Raw genomic sequence first — 14787 nt, 5'->3', positions numbered from 1 at the left:
GAGAGGAGGCCTTAGCCCAGCAGTGGAACATTAACAGGCTGTTACTGGTATTGTTTACTGTTATGTGTATATTTGGGGAATAATTGGATTATTTTCAGTAGTATTCTAAGGAACCGTTTAGTCTTTATTTCATCAAAATCGGTTGAGCCTATCAGAAGTTATAATAACATTAAGTTATCGTATATAGTTATTTAAAGTTTATTGCAAATTTAACTCGATTTATCGCAGGACACAGCTTTAGCGATTTTAATTTCCTTATTCTTTATATACATTAATACCCATCAAAAATTATTTCATTTGTAACAAGATTAGCGATGACCTTGTAAGTTGTGGGTTAAGACCAAATAATTTATTCAAATAGTTTTAGCTTAAGAGTTAACATTAGCATATTATACATGTTATTTTAAATCCACATAATCGCGCATCAATGTGGAATACATTTTCTATTTAATGTTAGGCAATGATTTATGTATATATAAGAACATGAAATTCGCTTATCAATATACACCATCAGTTTTATGCTCAGGCCTTCAAGGCAACGGTCTAGGGGCCCACTATGCTACTATTCTACCAAAAATCATATCATTTAGCTTAAATTTTAAAGTGCCTATGGGCCTTGGATCCCTAAGTGATAATATAATACACTAAAACCTACGATATTAGTTTTATGTATATTGGTTTAGTAAATTCTTCTGTTGGCATTACAAAAAAACTTCTCATATATTTGTACAGTTTTTGTCGTAATAAGCATATTATTATTATCATTCTAGTTAAATATTACCGGTGGTGACGCTTTCTGCAAGACTGGGTGGGTAGTCCGACAATACTGTGTCTTCTTCTTTTGAATTTGAAATCAATAATGACAGAAATAGCGAAATCAGTATGCCACTGTAGGCATATTATTACTTATTCGATAACGTTGACGGTAACTGCGATTTGTATGGAATGAAATCAGCGCGATCTAGTGACAATAATTGGTGTTTAACTAAACAGCAGTTTAGCTAAACAGCCGCTAAGTAACTTTTAGAATTATAACCGATTAACTTATAAAAATGACATCAAAGCGAATAGTTTGAAAATCTGATTTCGTCAGTGAAACAAGCCCAAGGCTCGGACGAGTGATACATTATAGAGCTCGGAGCAACCTTGCGTTGTTTCGTAACGCGTTTGCACGCGAATGATGTTACTGGTACGATTTGCTTGTTTTATTACTGTTGAATTTACATTACACGCTGTAATAGTTTAAGAGTTTAAACAACTTATACGTGTCACGTCACGGCAGGCATATTTTGTATAGTAATATTCCATAACTGCCGCACGGTCTGATGCGGAAGATATCGCCTCTTTGAGTTTTTTTTTTCTTTTATCAAAATAAATTTTTGGTAGCGGCTTTTTTTACAATTGTCTTCCTTGAATGGGGTATTCGTGATTTACATACCATTCCTATTTTGAATTCACACATATGGTAGCTTTTTCGAATTTCCTAAAAGCTCTAGTGACTTACAATACGTCTTCGTAGGAATACTCGTATTCTATCTCTTATTTAATATCTCAATTCTATTACACAGTTACCTATGAACTTTCCTCTATGCTGATGTATTATTGTTGTTATATGCTCAAAAAGCATTAAAAAGTTATATTCAAATAATCTAACTTTTTAATGAGCTTTGTTTAATGAGCTTTGTTTAATGAGCGTCGTTATGTGTATACAGCGTAACTAATACATACCACCCTACTCACACGCTAAACAGAGGAAACTGTTATTCTCATATTTTGCACACTCCTGAATATAATATACGAAATGGATTATCGTAAGTTTCAAGTGTAAAATGTCACGTTATCTCTAACAGGTCAAGCAAACCAAGTGGTAGAACTGAACGTAACCGGAGGGGCCCTGGGACTGAACAAGATGTCCAAACGTGAGGAGGCACCTTACGCGGCGGAAGATAACCAAGTTGTTGGATTGAACTTCCACCAGAGTAAGGAGGTGTTGATCGTGGACCACGCAGCTGGCTCTAATGGAGATGTAAGTACACATACAAAACACAATGTTGATAAAGCATTGATGACATTTCTGATATATGAGCGAAGCATGTCTTTAATGACAATATCGTATGTCTCGTAGTTGCAGTAATATTTTAATAATTGTTTCCAGCTACCCGGTAAAATGACAGAAGTTGTGAAATCGGAATGCGAAGACTGCGGAAATTGTTTCAACGTGAGTTCTATTAATTTCTAAACTATATATAAAATAAATTGATTCTCGCTTAAAAAGGAATACATCCTTGTTATTTCTGTATGTGGTCTCTATTACATACGAAAGAAAAAGGGATTAAATATGTTAACTTACGGTATACTCATTCGTTTTTATATGCTCTGATTTCTGAGGCGTTAAACGTTAGATTACAACAGAAATGTATATTAACTGGTGGTAGGGCTTTGTGCAAGCTCGTCTGGGTAGGTACCACCCACTCATCAGATATTCTACCGCAAAACAGCAATACTTGATATTGTTGTGTTCCGGTTTGAAGGGTGAGTGAGCCAGTGTAATTACAGGCACAAGGGACATAAAATCTTAGTTCCCAAGGTTGGTGGCGCATTGGATATGTAAGCGATGGTTGACATTTCTTACAATGCCAATGTCTAAGAGCGTTGGTGACCACTTACCATCAGGTGGCCCATATGCTCGTCCGCCTTCCTATTCTATAAAAAAAAAAAAAAAATATGCTCATATAGTAAATGTTCTCGACATAAAAATTTGATTTCAAAATTGGAGAATTGATGATTGAAAACTTTAAATAACACTAAGTAACAAAGTAGCTAAAGTATGATATAGCCTAAATTCATTCAATTCTTTTATTTAGGAATGTATGTTGAAGATTTCTGAGGCGTTAAACGTTAGATTACAACAGAAATGTATATTAATTTTACTTTTAAATTTGTTATTTGTTAGGATTATTGTTAAATAATTTTCTTTCTCGTTTCCAGTTTACATCAAGAGGAAAGATCAAAGCGCTGATCCAGAAGAACTTCTTACGTATGTGGCGTAACATTGGAGTTATGTTGTTCATCTTCGCTTTGCCTGTCATGCAGGTCATCCTTTTCTGTCTTGCGATTGGAAGAGATCCAAGTGGTCTTCGACTTGTAAGTACCATTCACCCAATCTATTTCATTTACCACCGTTTTTCAAGCCTGTTTATCTACAACTTAATATTCAAACAACTTACTATTCAACTTTAAATCATGACTTCCAATATTTCCATGTATCATTTATCAAAATTTAATAACTAATTCGATAATTAATTTCAGTATTATATCTTGTTAAATTCACACATTTTTATTTAAATAAAATATTAAAGAAATAGATTTATTGTTATTACAAACATTGCTTACACGCAAATATTTTTGTCAACTAAATGTTTCTGAATATCATAAATGAAAGTCGTACTTCGCTTCCTCAGGCGATCGTGAACGACGATGTGAACGTGATAGATGGTAACTGTCCCTACAACGCTTCCTGCTCCATGAAGAACCTCTCGTGTCGATACCTCGCCAACCTCAAGAACCAGTCCATAATCAAGGAGTATTACGCCGACTTGAGCTCCGCGATCCACGCTGTGGAAGTCGGCGACGCTTGGGGAGCGATATACTTTAATGAGAATTATACGGATTCTTTGGTTGCTAGATTGGCTTTAGGTGAGTTGCATTTCTTCTCTTTCTTCTTTGTAAAATTTTCTATTGCATTAGATCACGATGCGATGAATCGCGTTTTTAAAGCAACGATATAATTCTTTTATCTTGCAGCGTTGTTTTTCCTTATTATTATTATTATTATTCACTTTAGGTAAGCTTGATTATTAGCTATTTCGATTACTCCACGGTCAGCTTAAAAATATAGACTCGGGTAGAAATTTTAAATAGTAGCTCGGAGTATTGGGCTTTCTTCGAAAAATTAAGCCATTGGTCATACGTCTGGCTGGTATCGATGTCGTCCCATATCAGTTTGAGCGCGAGAATAGTGTCTGTGTTTGTGCTCCTTTGTGCACTTACACAAGTGAGCTGTTAACTAGTCCGAAAATGTGTGTCGTGACCGTAATCGTTATAAATCCAATATTTAATTGACTTTGAACTACCTCGAACTTATGGTTATACCTGTAAGGAAGATTCTAGAATTTTCTTGAACGTTCTGTCGAATAAGAAAAGCTAGTTAGGAACTGTTGGATTTAATTTAAAAATGAACGGAATATCGGGATGGAAATAATGTAGATAGCATAGCATCACTAAGGATACGTCTATAGTTGATACAGTATTTTAGTAACAGCCTGTGAATGTCCCACTGCTAGGCTAAGGCCTCCTCGCTCTTTTTGATGATAAGGTGCTTATTTCACCACGCGGCTCCAATACGGGTTGGTGGAATACACATGTGGCAGAATTTCAGTGAAATTAAATACATGCAGGTTTCCTTACGATGTTTTCCTTTACCGTATAGCACGAGACGAGTTATAGTCACTAATTAATCACATGAAAATTCAGTGGTGCTTGCCCGGGTTTGAACCCACGATCATCAGTTAAGATTCACGCGTTCTTACAACTGGGCCATCTCGGCTTATCTCGGCATATTATAAGAACTAACTAATTCCCAACAATTTTTGACCTACAGCGGACACAGCAGACAACGAGACAATATCATCCTCTGAGGTTCAAGTGTGGCTGGACATGTCCAACCAGCAGATCGGTCTCATGCTCAACAGGGACATACAGTTCTCGTACCGGGACTTTGCTAAGGTACGTTTTTATTAGTCTTGTAATTTCTGTTTTCGTAGTTATTTATTTTCTTCTTGGTTTTATTTGTGCAGTGTGATATATTATCTTTATATATAATGTGAAATATTCCAATTGCAAGTCTGAAGGATCAATAAGCTAGTAAAATTCCAGGCATAAGATACATATTATCTTAGTAATATATACTAAAATAATCTTGGCTATATTACCAAATTTCGTACGACCAAAAATGTCCATTAATCGATCTCGTTACCTTTTTTCAGGACTTGCTATCGACTTGTCACTACAACCCCAAGGTGGGGGACATCCCCATCGACTTCAAGGATCCCATCTACGGAGACAACAATCCTTCTTTCACTGACTTCGTAGCGCCAGGCGTAATTCTCACGTGAGAACTTTGAACTTTTATTATTACTATTATTTTTATGAGGATAACTAGCTGTCCTACTTTAACCCACAGTAAAAACACAAGCGAATATATGTCCGTTTCATTCACACAGGATCGTATTCTTCCTGGCCGTCGCTTTGACATCGTCGGCGTTGATCGTCGAGAGGATGGAGGGTCTGCTCGATAGGTCCTGGGTCGCCGGAGTGTCCCCCGGAGAGATCCTGTTCTCGCACGTGATCACCCAGTTCGTGGTGATGTGCGGCCAGACCGCCCTCGTGCTCCTCTTCATGATCCTCGTGTTCGGAGTGAAGTGCAACGGAAACATCGCCTACGTCATCATGCTGACTCTACTTCAAGGTGAGCGAGCCCTCGATACTTAATCTCGGGCCACGGCAAGTCCGGCCGGCGGAGTGTGAGCGTCGCTAACATCCCCCCCCCCCAGGGCTGTGCGGCATGTGCTTCGGGTTCGTGATCTCGGCGGCGTGCGAGCTGGAGCGCAACGCCATCCAGCTGGCGCTGGGCTCGTTCTACCCCACGCTGCTGCTGAGCGGCGTGATCTGGCCCATCGAGGGCATGCCGTGGGCGCTGCGCGGCGTGGCGCTGTGCCTGCCGCTCACGCTGGCCACGTCCGCGCTGCGCGCCGTGCTGACGCGCGGCTGGCCGCTGGCCGAGCCCGCCGTGTACCTCGGCTTCGTGGCCACGCTGGCCTGGATCGCGCTGTTCCTCGTCGTCACGCTCACCATCCTGCGCTTCAAGCGCGGCTAGTCGCCCGCCCGCCGTCGGCGCCGCTCGGCCGCCCGCCCGATGAGTTACCGTAGGATAGGATGGTGCCATAGACGTACCGGTGATCTTTATATCGGCCTTGCAAAATTACTCGTGGGAGCCCCGAAACGCTCGTGGCGGTTTAGTTTTTATCTAACGTAGTTGCCTCTTGGAGCGCCGTCTCTGATCCGGATCCGTATTTTTAGTGGGAATTTTCGATTACGATTGGTTGACTTAGAACAATATATATTTGTACAGTAAGCGTAAAATACTTTAGATTAAGTTTTGTACTGTGTAAGGTAATTAATATATAAGTTTATCATTTTCTATAACAAGAGCAGGACAGGTCGATATCGGATTGGATTATTGGAATATTTTTTTTATTTATTTTTTTTTCTATTAACAATGGTGCTTGCGAGAAATTTTACAATTGAAAGAACATCTATTTATTATCTTACTATAGTTGTAATAATTTTCCTTGTACGTAGTGTAAGTTGAGCGGGCAATACTGTAATTCCACTGCATACAACTGTGTATAGAATAGAAGTGTCAGACTGTGATTATTTTTGCTAACATTGACATTTTTGTAATGACAATTATACAATAAAACTGTACCAAATAATTATTATATTGTTTTCTTTATCCTTTTGCGCGTTAAATAAATAAATTTTACTGCCTCGTTGGTCTAGTGGCTTGATATAAGACCGCAGACCCGGCGGTCCTGGGTTCAATTCCCAGGTCGGGCCAATAAAAAGTTATTGGGTTTTTCTGTCAGAAAATTCTCAGTAGCAGCCCGGAGTCTGGAAGTTGGAAGTGTGTACACTCCCGTGCCTCGGAAAGCACGTAAAGCCGTTGGTCCTGCGCCTGAACTCTTTCCGGTCGAGTCGGATTGCCGTCCCATCGTATTATGAGAGTTAGGGAATAGAGAGTGCACCTGTGTTTGCGCACACACTTGTGCGCTATAATATATCCTGCGTAGTTGGCTAATCTCTCTTGAGATTGGCCGAAATCGGTCTGGAGGACATTATTATTATTATTATAAATAAATAAATAATCTTAATATGTATATAGTGAATATGTCCTTCTGACAAGAGAGATTAGCCAACTGCGCAGACATATTATAGTGCACAAGTGTGTGCGAAAGAGTTCAGGCGCAGGACTAACGACTTCGTGCTTTCCGAGGTCATACTCCGGGATATTTATGTAGTTTTTTTTCTACAATTAATTATAATAAATATATTCTGTAAAACATCACGTATCACATGTTTGTTTTAAAGGTGAATATATTAAATAAAACAAATTACAGTCAAATTAACAAGTTTATTATGTAAAATTAGCATTAAAAATAACTTACAATATGTATCAATAATCACACAAAAGTAGATAAAACTACTTCGTTAATATTTCACTCAAAGCTTTCTTTTTCTTCAACCCCTTGTTGAATTTTTGTTTCTGAAAATAATTAAATATTAAAATTATTAAATTATACATTTTTTTGTACTTAAGAGAGTTATGATACCTAAGCGGGAACAGTTATCTGTACCGAATACTTTTCCTTTTGACTCGGGGAAAGAAAATAAATGGCATGTATGGGACGTAATTCTGCCATTCTATGGATATGTATTCACCGATGAGGGTTGGTGTATTGTGGAGTGAAGTTGTGTGCTGGAATTCGTTCCAAATTTCTCCCTTATATATGATATTTGCAGCCTATTATTTTTAGCTGAAATATTCTTAATACAAGCTATGAATAATCAAATATAAATTCTTCAATATCTTGGTATAAAATATTACTTCAATATATATTTTCCTCAAATGATATGCTTACATTACCAGATGTACATATTTTTAAAACTTCTATGGTAGTATTCTTGGAAAATTATATTTAAAGATAAAGATATATTTTAATATTATAGAATAGATCTGCGTCCTAAGTGTGAATTTGCAGAATAGGTGATGCTTAAAGTCACTGCCTCGCTGTAAAGGATAAGGAAGATACTAAAAACGAACATTTCCAAAAAGAACAGGTAGTTTCTGATATTAATATATGCAAACAACTGGTCACTGGTGGTAGAGCTTTGTGCAAGCTCGCCTGGGTAGGTACAACCCACTCTTTTTTTTTATATAGAATAGGAAGGCGGACGAGGATATGAGTAAGTGTATGGTAAGTGTTCACCAATGCGCCACCAACCTTGAGAACTAAAATGTTATGTCCCTTGTGCTTGTAATTACACTGGTTCGCGCACCCTTCAAACCGGAACACAACAATAACAAGTACTGCTGTTTTGCGGTAGAGTATCTGATGAGTGTAATTACAGGCACAAGGGACATAACATCTTAGTTCCCAAGGTTGGTGGCGCATTGGTGATGTAAGCGATGGTTAACATTTCTTACAATGCCAATGTCTATGGGCGTTGGTGACCACTTACCATCAGGTGGCCCATATGCTCGTCCGCATTCCTATTTTCTAAAAGAAAAAAAAGAAACGAACAAGCAATTTATATACTTTTATTTATATATTATATACCTCACCCAATAGGATAATTAATTCCCATACTTAACATCATTTGTACCCGTGCCAACAATTGTTACAAATCTTACCTTTTTCTTCTCAGCTGTGATCCCAACAAACTCCTTCCTCGTTTTCTTCTCCTTGTGCGGCTGGTTCATGTTCTGACGCTTATTCGGTGGACCATCGTTCCCATCCTTAGAAGGAAAACAAATTTTATAAGTAATAAATATATTACTATATATAAATATATATTTGATGATCAAATCTTAAATAATCATTAAGTTATTTTAAATGTTTATATATATTTTTTAATTATTGTAATATTAATATTTTTATATATGGGTGTAGGTTGTGGTTGTAATTGTAAAATTGTTACATTAAATTTAAAGTTCTAAAGAAGCAAATAAAAATAAAAATCGGTAGAGATGGAAAAATAGAAATTAAACAAACCTCTAAATAATAGTGCTCCGGAAGTCAGAATAAGTATCCACATTATTACAATATCGATTTACCAAATGGATAGTAAATCTATTTTCTACATTATTAATTCCAAAATGCAAAATGCTCGGGCGCCAGGATGATTATATCCGTTTAAAGTTAATATAATTAAGTTACATCAACAAATTTCTTCTTTTTATTTTTAAATTCTTAGCAAGTGCCAAAGTAAAATTTTACAAAATAAGATTAACAAAACAATAAGTTGTTATCTAAATGGATATAAATTAATGTTATAATTATAAATATTACCAAAGTTTAATTTTCTAAGCTAAATACAAAATTTCAATATGTAAATATTTTTGGAATCCTTTGAATGCCAACTTATAAAATAAAATATTAAGTTACAGTTTATATAAATCACACGCGGTTCCACTACAGCGGCGAAAATAATATGTAGAAATTACATACCATAGTCCAGTTCTTTAAGTTACTTAATTAAAGTTTAAGCCTCCTTAAAGTCTTTCCAAAGAATATCATGAAGACATCTTGAAATAAATCTTCCAAGGGTAGGTTTCTTAAGAATCCAATTCGAATTTTATTCCCAAGAGGTTTACCAGGATAATATCAAATCCACGATTATTTAAATAATACAATATGGATTATAATTAATTCAACCAAAATGTGGAATATTATTCATGAAAACTGTACTTTTAAACAATATTATGAGTTTACAAAAAATAAAAGTTACAAAAACTGCAAAAACTAATTTAGGTCACCAAATGTCAAAGAGCATCTCAAAGATAATAAATTAAAATTAGTTCGAGAATGTATAATGCATAAAAATTTGCATTATGACGAGACGTCAAATTTAGCGGTATTTTTCAATTATTGTATAAACATGATTATAGTTACAGCTGTCAAAGTCAATTGACACATGACAACTAATGTTTTAGGTTATAAATTTTAATAAATTTGTCGTATTTATTTTAAAATAAGGCATCCATGTAACGTACACCAAAATTACGTTACATTATCTTTTACAATCCTAGTGATAATATCTAACATAATACCCTAGTAAGCTAGGTCTTGTGCATCAAGCAAAATCCTTCAATAAGTCACAATTTTGATATTACTCACCTGATGTCTCCTTTTGTTCATTACTCGTCTATACGCTCCACCACTCCTTTCATCATTTGATTGTTTGTCAGGGAACCTGCCTCTCGCGAATTGATTGCCTGGAACTTGTCCCTGGATTCTTCGATCGGGTTTCCCGGTGTTCCTCTGTGCAGCTTGAGTGCATCTCTTCACTCTCATAATTCTATTTTTTATCGTGAGATCCTCTTCTGTAAGTGCAAGTGCTAATTCTACGCCGTCTTTGGATGCGAAATTGATGTAGCCAAAACCTGTACCAAATTATAAACGCGTGAATCTTAACTTATCAGTTAAGTTATTGTTAGGCAAGCACCACTGAATATTCATTAGCTTAATTTGTTTTTATAATTTAACCAGTGTTTAGCGGTAAAGGGAGACATGCATCAGGAAAATTGCATGTCTAATTTCACTGAAATTCGGCCGCATATATATCCATCATCCCGCATAGGAGCAGTGTGGTGGTGTAAACTCCGCACCTCTCAAAGGGGAAGGAGCCCTTAGCCCAGCAGTGGGAAAATTTACAGGCTGTACTGGCTGCATTTACTTTTATTTTTTTATTTCTCTATTACAAGCATACTATAATAATCACAGGGCTTTGAATAGAAGTATTTTCTTAAAAGTAGTTTTTATTGAGTATAGCAAAAGACAATTGTAACCAGTGTTTCCCAACGGCCCACGCCCCACAGGGGGGCAATTTGATACTTAAGGGAGAGCAATTTAAAAATGGACTCGACACGACTTTAACCCGTTCGCTTTGGGTTATTTAAATGCAATGCCAAATATCGGTGACAAATTTAACAAAAAAAAAGGCAAATTCTTAAAAAAATGCTGTAAATAATTATGAGGTATAATTTCGTTTGACGTCACCAAAATATCAACTGGGTAATTAGCCGTTAAGTAAACTTCGTCGAGGATTCACCACAATTTCATAGTGATTTCTTACGAAAACTTATCATTTATATTTCTTAAGGGAACAAAACAATTTTTGAAGGTTAAAAATTTTGTATGGGGGGCATAAAAATTTTAGAAATGTTAAGGTGGGCCATGGCCTAATAAAGGTTGGGAATCACTGATTGTAACAGATGATCAGGGGTACAAATCTGAGCATTAGTTGCTGGTTATAAATTCAGTTCACAGATAACTCAAGCACACTAAGAGAACATCATACATATCAGCCATAATTTAAGCATTATTTATTAAGCTCTTTGCTGTGTTTATTGATACTATAATAATTTTTCTTTACCTTTTCCAGCATTTGTTTTCTTATCTCTTATAATCCGAACTGATTCAATATCACCACACTTTTCAAACTTAGCCCTCAATGTTTCATCTTCCAATGCAAATGGTATGTTACCCACAAATACTGAACATTTCGGATCATGAGCTGCTCCCGTTGTATCACTACGAGACACACGGAGGTGATGATCATTTAGAACCGTGTTATTAGCTGCTAGGGCCTGAAATTGAATAATTTGAATGAATATGTAAATTTTAATATGTCTAGTCCGGTCTTTTATATTCGAGAAGTATTTAATAATCAGGTCACAGACTTGAAGTAAGGTAAATATTGCATGTTCATATAATAGTATGTTTAGCTAAACATAAAGTATATCTTTATTTCTTGAAATACCGACCATGAATTACAAATCAGTAACAATTAGTGTTTCATAACAAAATAATTTATTTTATTTATTTATTAATCCATTATTGCACACAATTTACAAACATATAAAAGATCAAGTAGTACATATGGTATGCAAAGACGGCCTTATCACTTACTGTGATCTCTTCCAGGCAACCTCTGTAAAGAGAAATATTTATATATTTTTTTTAGCTGGGATAAAATATTTTGTTTATTAGATAAAATATATAATAATTTCTTTTCGAGCCCCAATAACATATTTTTTAAGATCATCATTTTAACGACTTAAAAATAGCCAGCCCAGCAAAATCAGTTCACATAACATTCACTTTAAAAAGAGGAGACTGTCCACCTGTGACACTCGATGGAAACGTTTTACCAAAACATATGACTGTTAAATACCTACGTATGCATCTAGACAGAAAACTTACCTGGCGAGATCACATAAAAGCAAAAAAGGAACAAGCAAACAAAAAGTTCAAAAATATGTACTGGCTACTAGACAGGAAATCAACACTAAGGCTTGAAAATAAACTTATTATATACAAATGTATTATAAAACCAGTCTGGACGTACAGCATAGAACTCTGGGGATCGGCAAGTCACACAAATATAGAAATCCTCCAGCGCTACCAGAACAAAGTGCTAAAGGTCTTAAGCAATGCACTATGGTTCATAGTGAACAAGGAAGTTTAAGTATCTGCAAATACCTACAGTTGAAGAAGAAATAGAAAAGTCTTCTTTGGCCTATAAGCAAAGACTCGAAGGACACATCAATCAACCGGCTATGAACCTTTTAAATACAAAGGACTGCACATTTTGATTAAAGAGAAATCGACTGGCTTCGATCTGATCACTCTTAGAAGTGAATAAAGTAAGAGATGACACATCATTGGATGTGCACTCTCAAAATTGAGAAAAGCTTACTCAACAAATCTGATTAAAACCTAATATAAAAGGGTTGATTGCAGATTTATAAAAAAATATATTTAACGATTTGTATTTTAAATGTTAGAAAAAGTCACCTTGTCTACAGAAGTGGTGTCAGCATATTTCACATATACATTCACTGTACTCCTATCAGGGTGTAGCTCATTCTTGATCACAGCCATCTTGGGCGTCACTCTCGCATCTTTAACTGGTACTGTACGAATTCTGAAAATAATTTATATATAAAATAAACAATAGTAAACCTTTTATCATTATCATTGTAAATTATAAAGAAACATAATGCTTTAGATAATACAACTATCAAAGCAATATTGAATGATATCAAGATACATATGAGAGTGGCACAAGTAGTATTTTGTTATTAAATATTCATATGTTATTCCTCGGGGCTTAGCCATGATCAGCCTCGGGTGAATCACTTATATAGTTTTGTAATAAAATTCACAAAACAAAAACATACACACATATACATACATAGGATACATGTATTTTGTTATTAATTCTTATATTTTTTTTATATATTTATTAAAATTTGTTTTGTTTATAATATAATATTTAAAAAAATATATATTAAACATGGCCACTTGGAAATTTCACATGATTCATATTTTGTTATTATATAATAATATATAGTATTTTATTCTATAGGGCTTATACTAGCTCTCAGGAAGCTCAGTATTGATGTGTCTTGTTACATAAGGTTAATATATAACTATGTATACCTGACTGTTTCTATCAGACCATACTGACTGAAGATTTTCTTGATTTCCTTCTTACATTTACTACTAAAAGGCACATTGCCCACAAATATTGTTCTCTTGATTTCTTCCTCTGTTGCTACAGCTTCTTTTTTATTTTCCACCTTTTTAGGCTTTGCAGGTTTTTCTGCTTCATCATCTGAACTATCTTCAGCGGGTGCTGTTTCAAGTGCTTTCTTATTGATTTCCTCATTTTCCGATTCTATTTCATTATCTGATTCATGTTCTGAATCAGTATCTTTATTAGTAACAGCATTCGAGTTGATATTTAAATTTTCCGATTCAACATCTGTGTTATTTAATTTCATTTTTTTATTTTTCTTCTTAGGGCTTTGTGATTCCAATGCGTTTTTCACAGCTTCTGGTTTCTGTTTATTTTTTATGGCTTTTGATTCAGCATCTTTATTAGAGACTGCATTTATGTTAATATCTGTATTTTCGGATTCACCATTGGTGTTATTTAATTTTTTGTTTTTTTTATTTTTCTTTTTAGGACTTTGTGATTCTAATATATTTGTCAAAGTTTCTGTTTCTGGTTTCTCCTGTGGAGATTTTTTTTTTTTCTTCTTTTTGCTTTTTTGTTTTTCATCTTGGGTAGTGTTTGTGTCAGGTTCTTTAACTTCTGCTTCTGTTACAACATTAGATTTTTTATTTTTCTTTTTAGGGCTCTCACTTGGAGTAACTTCTACAATTTTTGTTAGATTTTCTTTATCATTATTGTTCATTACATTTTCGTCAAGTGGTAGCAAACATTGTGATTCTACTATTGAGTTGCGCTGCTTTTTCTTTTTTTTTGGTGTGATTTCTTTTAAATTGTCATTGCTTTTGGTTTGATCCATTTTTATTTTTTTCTTCGGTGAAGATGATTGAAGATTCTCTTGCTCACTATCTGGTGATTTAGGACTTAACATAACTTGATCTACTGTACAATTAGCTTCTAACTCTTCTTTAAGATGTTTTTTCACTTTATCAGCCTTAGGACTGGTCAAACTTAAGTTACCTTCATCTTCTTTAGTAACATCCAAATCTGGGTTTTCGAATATTCTTTTAGGTGATTTTTTCACTATAGCCTTTTTCTTTTGCATCGACGGTGATAGAAATATTGATCTATCTTCCACAAATTCACTTTTTGGTGTCACATTTGGCGAAGGCTGATGTTTCATAGGTGTATTGGCTTTTTTAAACTTCTTTGGGCGGTTTGGCGTTACATTACCAGAAATTAAGGCAGCAACACTGCCAACCACGTAATCCATATTAATTTGATTATATTTGAAAACTACTTTTTTTCAACTTGATAACAAACCCACATGGTATTTTTGACACTACGATTCAATGCGATGATAAATTGAAAGAGGTTTGGTTACAGATACTGATTATTAATCTTAAAAGTGACATATATAAC

General features: G+C 35.1%; 2 protein-coding genes across 3 annotated transcripts in view; one reads left to right on the top strand and one right to left on the bottom strand.

Moving 5' to 3' along the window:
- LOC126778103 (ABC transporter G family member 23) overlaps positions 1 to 6557 on the top strand; it is a 103240-nt gene extending 96683 nt beyond the window's left edge. For both annotated transcript variants that reach the window (XM_050501482.1, XM_050501483.1), the window contains 8 exons: positions 1851 to 2026; positions 2156 to 2218; positions 2989 to 3144; positions 3462 to 3696; positions 4661 to 4785; positions 5046 to 5170; positions 5283 to 5527; positions 5613 to 6557. In XM_050501482.1, coding sequence (XP_050357439.1) covers positions 1851 to 2026; positions 2156 to 2218; positions 2989 to 3144; positions 3462 to 3696; positions 4661 to 4785; positions 5046 to 5170; positions 5283 to 5527; positions 5613 to 5935 — 1448 coding nt within the window. In that variant the 3' untranslated portion in view covers positions 5936 to 6557. The remainder of the gene's footprint in view (positions 1 to 1850; positions 2027 to 2155; positions 2219 to 2988; positions 3145 to 3461; positions 3697 to 4660; positions 4786 to 5045; positions 5171 to 5282; positions 5528 to 5612) is intronic.
- Positions 6558 to 7237: 680 nt separating this feature from the next.
- LOC126778119 (uncharacterized) lies at positions 7238 to 14731 on the bottom strand. The gene is made up of 6 exons (XM_050501517.1): positions 13350 to 14731; positions 12702 to 12831; positions 11278 to 11491; positions 10020 to 10285; positions 8534 to 8638; positions 7238 to 7384 (listed from the first exon to the last, which is right to left on the bottom strand). Exons 1-6 carry the CDS (start codon positions 14636 to 14638, stop codon positions 7322 to 7324), a joined length of 2067 nt encoding a protein of 688 aa, XP_050357474.1. The 5' UTR covers positions 14639 to 14731; the 3' UTR covers positions 7238 to 7321.
- Positions 14732 to 14787: the final 56 nt, after the last annotated feature.

Source organism: Nymphalis io, chromosome 25 (assembly GCF_905147045.1).
Source record: "Nymphalis io chromosome 25, ilAglIoxx1.1, whole genome shotgun sequence".
NCBI classification, from domain to species: domain Eukaryota; kingdom Metazoa; phylum Arthropoda; class Insecta; order Lepidoptera; family Nymphalidae; genus Nymphalis; species Nymphalis io.
Note: the sequence above shows the minus strand (reverse complement) of the source record. Positions and strands in the feature narration are given on the sequence as shown.

Excerpts from the sequence above, each read along its gene's own strand:
- LOC126778119 (XM_050501517.1), bottom strand. The coding sequence starts at position 14,638 with ATGGATTACGTGGTTGGCAGTGTTGCTGCCTTAATTTCTGGTAATGTA. Across the intron at positions 12,832-13,349 it reads GGTCTGATAGAAACAGTCAG|AATTCGTACAGTACCAGTTA; the intron begins GTATACATAGTT and ends AATTATTTTCAG. Across the intron at positions 11,492-12,701 it reads ACACCACTTCTGTAGACAAG|GCCCTAGCAGCTAATAACAC; the intron begins GTGACTTTTTCT and ends ATTCAATTTCAG.